The 12,017-nt window shown below is 50.6% G+C and overlaps 1 protein-coding gene across 13 annotated transcripts in view; it reads left to right on the top strand.

The window, feature by feature from the left end:
- KANSL3 (KAT8 regulatory NSL complex subunit 3) overlaps positions 1-12,017 on the top strand; it is a 92,372-nt gene that overhangs the window by 22,526 nt on the left and 57,829 nt on the right. For 12 of the 13 annotated variants that reach the window (XR_012666135.1, XM_048829378.2, XM_048829374.2 and 9 more), the window contains exons 14-15: positions 3,308-3,464; positions 6,770-6,847. Coding sequence is in view for 12 of the 13 variants with exons in the window: in XM_048829378.2 (XP_048685335.1) it covers positions 3,308-3,464; positions 6,770-6,847 (235 nt within the window). In the remaining variant the exon portion in view is untranslated. The remainder of the gene's footprint in view (positions 1-3,307; positions 3,465-6,769; positions 6,848-12,017) is intronic. The other variant, XM_048829371.2, reaches the window with a different exon arrangement.

The raw sequence follows: 12,017 nt of genomic DNA, 5'->3' as shown, positions 1-12,017 counted from the left end.
CAGGTAGTTGAAAGCAGCTATCAAATCCCCCCTCATTCTTCTCTTCTGCAGGCTAAACAATCCCAGCTCCCTCAGGTAATCATCAAGTGATCCATCCTCTGTCACCCATTCCCAGCTTCTGGCAAACAGAGGCTAGGGACACCATCCCTGTCCATCCACGAGCTTATCCAGTTCCTTTTTTAACTCTGTTATAGTCTTGGCCTTCACAATATTCTCTGTCAAGGAGTTCCACAGGTTGACTGTGGGTTGTGTGAAGAAATACTTCTTTTTCTGTGTTTTAAACCTGCTGCCTATTAATTTCCTTTGGTGACCCTAGTTCTTGTGTTATGAGAAGGAGTAAATAACACTTCCCTATCTACTTTCTCCACACCCGTCATGATTTTATAGACCTCCATCATGTCCCCCCTCAGTCGTCTCTTTTCTAAGATGAATAATCCCAGTCTTTTGAATCTCTCCTCATAACGGAAGCTGTTCCATCCCCCTAATCATTTTTGTTGCCCTTTTCTTTATCTTTTCCAATTCCAGTATATCTTTTTTGAAAAGGGGGGACCAGATCTGCATGCAATATTCCAGATGCGGGCGTACCATGGATTGAAAGAGAGGCAATATGATATTTTCTGTCTTGTTATCTATCCCTTTCTTAATGATTCCCAATATTCTGTTCGCTTTTTTGACGGCCGCTGCACATTGAGTGGATGTTTTCAGAGAACTGTCTGCAATGACTCCAAGATCTCTTTCTTGAGTGGTAACAGCTAATTTAGACCCCATCATTTTATATGTATAATTGGGATTATGTTTTCTTTGTATTATCAACATTGAATTTCATCTGCCATTTTGTTGCCCAGTCACCCAGTTTTGTGAGATCCTTTTGCAGCTCTTCGCAGTCTGCCTGGGATTTAACTGTCTTGAGTAGTTTTGTATCATCTGCAAATTTTGCCACCTCACTGTTTACTCCTTTTTCCAGATAATTTATGAGTGTGTTGAATAGGACTGGTCCCAGTACAGATCCCTGGGGGCACCACTATTTACCTCTCTCCGTTCTGAAAACCGACCGTTTATTCCTACCCTTTGTTTCCTATCTTTTAACCAATTACGAATCCATGAGAGGACCTTCCCTCTTATACCATGACAGCTTACTTTGCTTAAGAGCCTTTGGTGAGGGACCTTGTCAAAGGCTTTCTGAAAATCTAAGTACACTGTATTCACTGGATCCCCTTGGTCCACATGCTTGTTGATCCCCTTAAAGAACTCTAGTAGATTGGTGAGGCATGATTTCCCTTTACAAAAACCATATTAACTCTTCCCCAACAAATTGTGTTCATCTGTGTGTCCGATAATTCTTTTCTTTATTATAGTTTCAACCAATTTGCCCAATGCTGAAGTCAGACTTACCGGCTTGTAATTGCTGGGATCGTCTCTGGAGCCTTTTTTAAAAATGGTGTTACATTAGCTACCCTCCGGTCATTTAGTACAGAAGTTGATTTAAATGATAGGTCGCATACCACAGTTAGTAGTTTTGCAATTTCACATTTGAGTTCCTTCCGAACTTTTGGGTGATACCATCTGGTCCTGGTGACTTATTACTGTTTAGTTTATCAGTTTATTCCAAAACCTCCTCTATTGACACCTCAGTCTGGGACAGTTCCTCAGATTTGTCACCTAAAAAGAATGGCTCAGGTTTGGGAATCTCCCTCACGTCCTCAGCCGTGAAGACTGATGCAAAGAATTCATTTAGTTTTTCTGCAATGGCCTTATTGTCCTTGAGTGCTCCTTTAGCATCTCGATCGTCCAGTGGCCCCATTGGTTGTTTAGCAGGCTTCCTGCTTCCGATGTACTTAAGAAATTTTTTTCTGTTACTTTGAGTCTTTGATTAGCTGTTCTTCATATTCCTTTTTGGCCTTCCTCATTGTATTTTTACACTTCACTTGCCAGAGTTTATGCTCCTTTCTATTTTCTTCACTAGGATTTAACTTCCACATTTAAAGGATGCCTTTTTCCCCTCTCACTGCTTCTTTTACTTTGTTGTTTAGCCACGGTGGCACTTTGTTGGTTCTCTTACTGTGTTTTTTAATTTGGGGTGTACATTTAAGTTGAGCCTCTATTATGGTGTCTTTAAAAAGTTTCCATGCAGCTTGCAGGGATTTCACTTTTTGCACTTTACCTTTTAATTTCTGATTAACTAACTTCTTCATTTGAGTGTAGTTCCTCTTTTTTAAATTAAATGCTAACCGTGGTGGGCTGCTGTGGTGGGTTCCTTTCCCCCCTCCCCCCAACAGGGATGTTAAATTTTATTATGTTATGGTCACTATTACTAAGCAGTTCAGGTAGATCACCTCTTGGACCAGATCCTGTGCTCCACTTAGAACTAAATCAAGAATTGCTTCTCCTCTGGTGGGTTCCAGGACCAGCTGCTCTAAGAAGCAGCCATTTATGGTGTCTAGAAACTTCATCTGTGCATCCCGTCCTGAGGTGACATGTACCTGGTCAGTATGGGGCTAGTTGAAATTCCTTGTTATTACTGAATTTTTATAGCCTCTCTAATCTCCCTGAGCATTTCCCAGTCACTCTCACCATCCTGGTCAGGTGGTCGGTAACATCCCTCCGCCTATATTTTTATTCGAGTGTGGAATTACTATCCACGGAGATGCTGTGGTACCGTTTAGTTCATTTAAGATTTTTACTTCATTTGATTTTACGCTTTCTGTCACGTATAGTGCCCCTCCCCCACCAGCACGACCTGTTCTGTTCTTCTGATAGATTTTGTACCTTGGTATTACTGTGTCCAACTGATTATCCTCATTCCACCAAGTTTCTGTGATACCTATTACATCAATATCCTCGTTTAATAGGAGGCATTCTAGTTCACCTATCTTGTTATTTAGACTTCTAGCAGTGGTATATAAGCGTCAGAGTGCCTGGGCTAGGGGTCGGAGTGCGGGGGGGCCGGGGGAGATTTGCCTGGGCTTGGAGGGGAGGGTTGCCTGGGCTGTGGGTCGGAGTGTGGGGGGAGAGGGGCCTGGGCTGGGGGTTGGAGTGCAGGGCGGGGAGGCTGCAATTTCTGAATGCTAATCCTGGCTCGGATACTGACTCCTGGTGTGACTTGGGGCAGGTTACCTGTCCTCCATGCCCATCTGTAAAACAGGGATGGTGATATCAAGCTTGGTCATTGGGGGTTGTGAGGGTCAAGTGGGAACTACCGATCTGCGGAGATGTAAATTAATTGCTATACCAAGCATTATGATTAACCCATTGCTGCATCCTGCCATGGAAACCTGACTGCATGGGGCTTCTCTTCTTGTTTGGGCAGGATCTGTCCAGTGTCTCCAGTAGCCCCACCTCGAGTCCCAAAACCAAAATGGCTGCTGTATCATCTGTCCAGAAGTCCAGCCAGATGGGTGCCACCCAGCTGCTGAAGAGACATGTGCAGAGAACAGACGGGGTCCTGACACACAAGCAGGCACAAGGTAACGCCCCAGCAGCTCGCTCCACTCGCTTCCTCCTCATTACCCCGGTAAAGCCCCTTGCGGGTGTCACTGTCCAGCTATACTCTTACTTTGCCCTGCAGGATTATTCTAAGTCTGCAACCTTCCTTTGGTCATGTGACATTCAGATGGGGCGGTCTCCCCACTGCTCAGACCCCATGCACTGTCATTCCTAAGTAGTGGCATATGGGAGCTGACTCTGGGCAGGAAATGGTAGCCTCTCTGGCATAGGAGGGTGAGTCACTTACAGGCCTTTGCTTTGCTATTGCCCAGACTGGGAAGGGTCTTTGCCTGTCTTGGTGGCCAAATCATCGTGCAGTTGTAGAATGTCGGCCCAGTGGGTGTGGGCACATCCGTTTTGGGGCACCTGATGGGCTGGTGGTTTGTATCAGTGAAGATTTTCTAGGGAGTAAAGGGTGGTCGGGGTGGGTAAGGCCACTGAGCCGGGATGAAGATGAGGGTCTAGCGCAGGGGTAGTCAATAGGTGGATTGTGGCCAAATCCAGACCACCAGATGCTTTTGAATGGACCCCCAAATCTCTTTATTTACTTCTTATCATTGTTGTTTTTCTGGCATCTGGACCGTTCCTGTACTTTGACAAAAAATAATTTGACTACCTCTGGTCTAGAATGCAGGGGAGGGCCAGCCACCAAGAAGGAAAGGCTAACCTGAGCTGTGTTTTTTGTCCTGTGGGATGCTGATTAGATCTTGGGATGAACCTTCAGTCGTGCGGGGAAAGGTCTGACAGGCAGGGCTCTGTCTGGTGTAGGCAGGGTTGTGGTAGCCATGTTGATCCCAGGATATTAGAGGGACCAGGTGAGTGAGATAATATCTGTTATTGAATGGCTTCTGTTGGTGCGAGAGACGAGCTTTCGAGCTACACAGAACAAGAGCGCCGTATAAATTTGAAAGCTCGTCTCTGTCACCAGCAGACGTCAGTCCAGTAAAAGACATTACCTCCCCCGCATTGTCTCTCCGTGGAGCAGGAGGTATGTTTTCCTCTGGAACCTGTGGATAATACTTTGTCACGGATGGGCCATAGAAAACCCCTCCTGGCAAACACTATTAATTTAGTTGGGGTTGGTCCTGCTTTGAGCAAGGGGATTGGACTAGGTGACCTCCTGAGGTCTCTTCCAATCCGAATCTGCTATGATTCTATGATAATTAGGAAGTAGTTCTCCCGTCTCCAATCTTTCTTGCTTCCTTTGCTCAGGACAGATCTGAACAGGCCTGCCAGTTCCCCGTGAGCATTGCCCTGTGCTCCGGCTAGTTCTTTCTCTGATTCACAGTAGGTTGCAGACTGGAACTTGAGCCCAGGTCTTGCGCATAGTAGAGCAACGCAAGAACCGTTGAAGTCTGCTCTGGCCTATGTTTTATCTATAGGAGCAAGTTCCTGGCGAGTATATGAAGGGAACTGAGCAGGAGAAGGCTCTGTGGTTGGTATCATTGCAGACACTTCTGCAGGGTAAAGACAGTCCAGAGGGAGGGTTCACGGAAGCGTTGTGGCAATGAATGTTTGTGTGTACTAGTTACTGCTTTCCAGTCATTGCCAGCATTTCAGCACAGAGATGGCCAGTGTGACTAGCTCTAGGGTGTCTGTGTGGACAGCTCCAATATCAGACATGGGGCGGAGCCCAGCATCACAAGCCTGCTCGTGCTCCCTGGAGGCGGTCATCAGGGGACAGTTAGGGGGCTGTGGGAAGGATGCTGTGTAGTTTGGTAGTGCTCTTGTGGGGGGAGGGAGAGGGATGTCTCCAGACCTGTTGCCCCTTCCCAGGTGGGTGTGATGCATTGCAGTTTGGGGGATGAGTCAGGGGTGTCTCCAAATGCCATGAGGTTGCATCACGGAGCTGTACTTCCATCTGTCAGAGTGAGTGGTGTCTGCAGAGCTCCCTGCTGGCCAGCTGTGGGTCCAGAGGAGTGAGTGGTGTCTGCAGAGCTCCCTGCTGGCCGGCTGTGGGTCCAGAGGAGTGAGTGGTGTCTGCAGAGCTCCCCGCTGCCCAGCTGGTCCCAGGGGAGTGAGTGGTGTCTGCAGAGCTCCCCGCTGCCCAGCTGGTCCCAGGGGAGTGAGTGGTGTCGGCAGAGCTCCCCGCTGGCCGGCTGTGGGTCCAGAGGAGTGAGTGGTGTCTGCAGAGCTCCACGCTGCCCAGCTGTGGGTCCCAGGGGAGTGAGTGGTGTCTGCAGAGCTCCCTGCTGGCCAGCTGTGGGTCCCAGGGAGTGAGTGGTGTCTGCAGAGCTCCCCGCTGCCCAGCTGGTCCCAGGGGAGTGAGTGGTGTCGGCAGAGCTCCCCGCTGGCCGGCTGTGGGTCCAGAGGAGTGAGTGGTGTCTGCAGAGCTCCCCGCTGCCCAGCTGTGGGTCCCAGGGGAGTGAGTGGTGTCTGCAGAGCTCCCTGCTGGCCAGCTGTGGGTCCCAGGGAGTGAGTGGTGTCTGCACAGCTCCCCGCTGCCCAGCTGTGGGTCCCAGGGGAGTGAGTGGTGTCTGCAGAGCTCCCCGCTGCCCAGCTGTGGGTCCAGAGGAGTGGGTGGTGTCTGCACAGCTCCCCGCTGGCCGGCTGTGGGTCCCAGGGGAGTGAGTGGTGTCTGCAGAGCTCCCTGCTGGCCAGCTGTGGGTCCCAGGGAGTGAGTGGTGTCTGCAGAGCTCCCCGCTGCCCAGCTGGTCCCAGGGGAGTGAGTGGTGTCTGCAGAGCTCCCCGCTGGCCAGCTGTGGGTCCTAGGGGGTGAGTGGTGTCTGCAGAGCTCCCCGCTGGCCGGCTGTGGGTCCCAGGGGAGTGAGTGGTGTCTGCAGAGCTCCCCGCTGGCCGGCTGTGGGTCCAGAGGAGTGAGTGGTGTCTGCAGAGCTCCCTGCTGGCCAGCTGTGGGTCCCAGGGGAGTGAGTGGTGTTGGCAGAGCTCCCCGCTACCCAGCTGTGGGTCCAGAGGAGTGAGTGGTGTTGGCAGAGCTCCCTGCTGCCCAGCTGTGGGTCCCAGGGGAGTGAGTGGTGTCTGCAGAGCTCCCCGCTGGCCGGCTGTGGGTCCAGAGGAGTGAGTGGTGTCTGCAGAGCTCCCTGCTGGCCAGCTGTGGGTCCCGGGGAGTAAGTTGTGTGTGCAGTGCTCCCCGCTGGCCAGCTGTGGGTCCTAGGGGGTGAGTGGTGTCTGCAGAGCTGCCTGCCCCCACCGGTGAAAGTCAGCTGTGGGTCCAGGGAGTGAGTGGTGGCTGCAGAGCTGCCTGCCCCCCGCCTGTTGTCTGTCTCTCCCCCCACCCCCCGTGAAAGCCAGCTGTGATACTGTAATTCTCTCTGATTCATTTCAGCTCAGTTTGCTGCTTTTCTGAAACAAAACATGCTGGTGAGGAAAGCTCTTCCTCCTGGCACCTCTTCATGTCTCTTTGGTGAGTATCTCCTCACTTCCTCTCTCTCTCCGCTTCCTTCCTCCTCCTCTGGCTTTCCTCCATCACCTTCCTCTCCTCCTCGCACTGGTTTGGGGGGCGTTCTAGCGTGTGGTCCCCCTCTCTCTGCTCTTTGCTTTCTCATTGCTGTCGTGGGAGCTGAAGCAAAACAGCCACACCCCTCCCCTGGCTTTCCCTCTTTCTGGCCGGTAAATGTTCCCTGGGAGTGACATGATTTTGCAGTGGTTTGCTCTGATGGACTGTGGCATCATGTGAGTGTCCTGGCAGCTTCCTGTGGTCAGGAGCGTAACTCTTTTGTGTGCTGGGTCTGATTGGCTGAGATGCAGACCACAGCATGGGGAGTTGTGCTTTTGACATGGAAGGCGCTTCGTTGATGCATGGTACGGGAAAGTGCTTTGGACAGCCTGTCGCGGGTGCAGAGACGGGGCTGCTTAGTGACTCAAGGAGGCCGGCTGGAGCATCTTTCCAAACCCATGGAGAGTTGGAGGAGGAACAGCAGAGGAGTGGGTAGGGAGGGCGAGGGATTCCTTGGGAAAGCAGGAAGGCAGGGCTGAATTGGATCCTGAAATGGATAGGAAGCCACTGTTGATGGTGGGAGAATGGGACTGGAGGAAGAGACTCTGGCTACTGTATGTCAGAGCCTCTGAGACCTAGAGATGAGGGGGCCAGATTCATAGCTGAGCTAAATGGATACAACTTCTTTGCCTCCAATTGCATTGGCTGCCACTGTGGAGTCAAGCTGAAGGATTTGAGGTTAGAAGAGGTTGGTGATAAAGGTCTGGAGGAGGATTTTAGCAGGGTTAGGCTGGTAAGAGGGTTGGGAGGCATTTCAGTTGCTGTAATAGCTGGATCTATCTCTAATGCGAGTTGCTTTGTCATGACATGACCTGTCAGTGCCAGAGCAGGTGGCCCTCGGCTGTGGGGAGTGTGATGGAGGAACACCTCTCTGTAAAGCATGGTGCCTCATGGCATAGTGCTGGTGGCTTCTTGTCTGGACGAATGAAGCTCTGGATAATTAGTTGGAGACCAGCGGGACTGTGGGGTGCTGTAGCTGGGTTCTCTGAGATACCAGGAGGTCCCCATCCCTCTCTCTGCCTAACACACAACTGGGTTATTGTCCAAACACTCCCTTCTTGGGGTTTGGCTGTATCCAGAAGTGACATAACAAAGCCCGAGGCAGGACTGTATAGACAAGCAGGTCCTAGCCTAGGCTGGCTACTTATTGAGTTCTCCTTCCCTCAAGCTCTGCCTCTGAGAACTTTGGTTTTTCTACTACGGCGTTGGAGGTAATGAGATCCACCTGGTCAGGCTGCCTGGGTGACTCAGCGGAGTAGCTCTGCACTTCTCCGTGGGGTCTGAACACCCAGCAGCAGCTCACAGGCACAAAAAGGATTAATTGCCTAACTGGGGTGATTCCTGCTCGCATGCTGTCCGGATGGGAAGAGATTTTTCCCTGGGACACATTGGCAGCAGCCCCACCCTGTTTCTGGAGCATTGAGCAGGCGGCATCAGTAGGATCCAGGTGTGCAGTGTTCCACACCATCAAAGGAGCACTTTAGTCCCTGCCATCGAACACTTTATGGGAAAATGCCTTCATGCGGTTACATTGGATTTGCCCGCTGGCAGCTCTGACAGTAGCTAATGCGAAGCCAGGGCTGGTCACACTGTCCTCCAGCCCTGCTGTTTCTGCGTCGGTGGGGCTGAGGAGAGGGATGCTGCCTCCCTGCAGGAGAACAGCGTGGTGGGAAGCCATGGTGAAGTGGGAGCAATAGGTTTGTCTAACTAGAGCTCAGAGCGCTGGTGCCTGGGGCTTCAGCCTGAGCGCACAGGGAGCTCTTCCCATCTGTTGTGAGAACAAGAGGCTGTGTGTGCCACAGTGACTGTGTAATGAAGGAGGCTTTGATCATGTGGAATGCAAGAGGGTGTGTTTGATCACTGGCTGTCATGGGTGCTCTGAGGAGTACTAGCATCGTTCCCCCTGCAGCTGCCGTTTCATGGTGCTGCCCAGCTGATGGCGCCGGGTGGTGTGCTTGATGCTCGGGCGGTCTCAAGGGCTTTTGCAGCGGAACTGATGCCTGTAATCTCTTCGCATAGGTGATCAAAACTCTCTGGGTAGTTCCATTCACTCTGCATGTTCACAGTTCTGGGGAAGGTGTGTAAGCTTTGCGCATCTGTTATCAGCCAGCACCCCACCTTGCTGCCCTCAAAGCAGGACCCTGGGTGCAGGTGCTAAGATAATACGCATTGATGCTCGCGTTGGGGTAGAGCAATGCCAACAAATAAATGCCTAGCAGTAATGTGGTTCAGCTGCACTCTCCCCCAGCAGTAGGTCGGGGACCTGCTCCTGCAAAGTGGGGTCATTGATCTCCAGGAGGATGAAGGCTGTTCAGTAAAGAACTTGGACCCCAAGGACTATTTCTTCTACACACACGCGCCTCCTCCCCGACCCCCATAGGAGAAGGAATTAACTACCTCAGTGACTTTTTTCAGGCTTTATATATTCTTGTTTCCCCTACGGCCCTCCCCAGCTTGAGGGTAAGTATTTAGGGCAGGTCTTCACTACCCGCCGGATCGGCCGGTAGTGATCGATCTATCACATCTCGTCTAGAAGGGATAAATCGCTCCCCGAATGCGCTCCCCATCGACTCCGGAACTCCAGCTCGTGAGAGGCGGAAGCGGAGTTGACGGGGAAGTGGCAGAGGTCGACTCACTGCCGTCCTCACGGCCAGGTAAGTCGACCTAAGATACGCCGACTTAGCTGCATATCTTAGGTCGGCACCTCCCCCCAGCGTAGACCAGGGCTTAGAATTGAGAAATGGAGGCTGGAAGGGACCTTGACAGGTCATCTCGTCCAGACCCCTGTGCTGAGGCAGGGCCAAGTAAACCTAGACCAAACCTGACAGGTGTTTGCCCACCTGTTCTTCAAAACCTCCAGTGATGGGGATTCCACAACCTCCTTTGGAAGCCTGTTCCAGAGCTTAACTCCCCTCAGATTTAGAAAGTTTTTCCTAATCTTTAACCTAAATCTTGCTTGCTGCAGATTAAGCCTGTTACTACTTGTTCTGCCTTCAGTGAACATGGAGAACAATTGATCAGTGTCATCTTTATAACAGCCCTTAATCTATTTGAGACTGTTCTCAGGTCCCCCCTCAGTCTTTCTTTCTCAAGGCTAACTCAGTGTCTCCAGTTTTTTTAACATTTACTCACAGGTCAGGTTTCCTACATCTTTTATCATTTCTGTTGCTCTCCTGTGGACTCTCTCCAGTTTATGCACATCGTTCTTCAAGTGTGGCGCCCAGAACTAGTCACAGTACTCCAGCTGAGGCCACCCCAGTGCTGAGCGAAGTGGGACACAATTATCTCCCATGTCTTACTTACCACATTCCTGCTAATACACCCCGGAATGATAGTAGCCTTTTTTGCCACTGCATCACATGGTTGGCTCATATTCAGTTTGTGATCCACAATGACTCCCAGATCCTTTTGAGCGGTACTATGATCTAGCCAGTTATTCTCCATTTTCTACTTGTGCGTTTGATTTTTCCTTCCTAAGTGCAGTACTTTGCTCTTGTCTTTATTGAGTTTCATCTTGTTGATTTCAGACCATTTTTCTAATTTGTCCAGGTCGTTTTGAGTTCTAATGCTGTCCTCCAAAGTGCTTGCAAAGGGTTGGTGTCATGTGCCTTACTTCTATTGCCCCTTAGTCCAGAGTGGACTGAGACCAGGTGTGGTGGGAACTTCCTTTCTGAGCACTGTAGATTTACACCTTTCACATTGGAAGGCCGGCCTTCATTTCAGCACCTCCGCTGCAGAATGTGCCGGGGCTGGGTGATGTGCTAAAGCTTACTTCTCCAGTGAAGAGATGGACAGCAGGGTGCAAGCCATGAACTCCCGGGTTCTAAATTGAGATCATGCGGTTACATATCAGCAGTGGAATACAAATGGGCAAGATGCGGTACTGAGGAAGGATGGTCTTGTGGTTAATAATCACTTCTGTTCCCCAAGTGCCCAGGGTCCCAGTCATGTAGAGGGTTCCATTTTGCTGGGAGCTGTGATGTGTGCGCCAGAGCATTGACACAGTAGGCCTCAGGACAGACCAGATGTGCTCGGGCAGGGTGGGTTGGGAGGCTGAGGTACAAAGGAACTGTTGAGCAGAAAAATGGAAGTCTCGGCTTGCCTATGTGAGGCCAGACAGGTTAGGATATCGGACAGAGATCCTCAATCCTGAAATCAATGGGATTTAGGCACCTATATACCTTGAATGATCTGGGCCTTAGTCTTTGTGGATCTCAGTTCCTCATCTGTACCTTGGGGATAACAGTGCCTTGCAGGGGTGTTGCGAGGGAACATACAGGGATGATTGAGCTGTGCAGGTGTGGTGGTGGTGAGCGCCAAGGAAACACGATAAAGAACTGACTCTTGCAGAGTAATGAATGGTGGAGTCCAGCAATATGCGCTGCAGTGCAGGGATGGCTGGAGCAGAGCACGGGGTCAGCAGCTGAGGTCTAATCCCAGCTTTGATGGGGTCATATGTGCATTTGGGCAAGTCACTTTACCTCTCTCTGGGCCTCAAGTTTCCCCATTGGTAAAGTGGGGATACGTGATGATGGGCTGGCATTTGTACTGTGTTTTGGAAATGAAAAACACTTCTGTAAGGGGCATTATTACTGCAGCGGTTCATAAAGTGATAAGCCTGCACTGTTTTTCAGTGCAGAAAAAGACAGGATCCTTAGACTGTGCTGCCTTAGAATATGAAGAGCTCATTCTAAATACAGCAATTTGTGATGCACAAGGAAATCAATTTAGAGACGTGAGTGGTAAGGAGAGAGAGGACTCTCCAGCAGTTGGTGATGGGACACTAGATGGGGAGGGCTCTGAGTTACTACAGAGAATTCTTCCCCAGGTGTCTGGCTGCTGGGTCTTGCCCAACTGCGCAGGATCTAATTGATCACCATATTTGGGGTCAAGAAGGAATTTTCCACCATGTACTGACAAGCTGAGGTTGTTTCCTCAGCAAACGTCATTCCTGCCTGAAGAAGAGGAGTTGTTGTGGCACCTTAGAGACTAACCAATTTATTTGAGCATAAGCTTTCATGAGCTACAGCTCACTTCATCGGATGCATACCGTGGAAAATACAGAAGATGTTTTTAT

Source organism: Caretta caretta, chromosome 26 (assembly GCF_965140235.1).
Source record: "Caretta caretta isolate rCarCar2 chromosome 26, rCarCar1.hap1, whole genome shotgun sequence".
Classification (NCBI taxonomy): Eukaryota; Metazoa; Chordata; order Testudines; family Cheloniidae; genus Caretta; species Caretta caretta.
The sequence above is the reverse complement of the archived record's forward strand: the minus strand, read 5'-3'. Positions and strand labels throughout refer to the sequence as shown.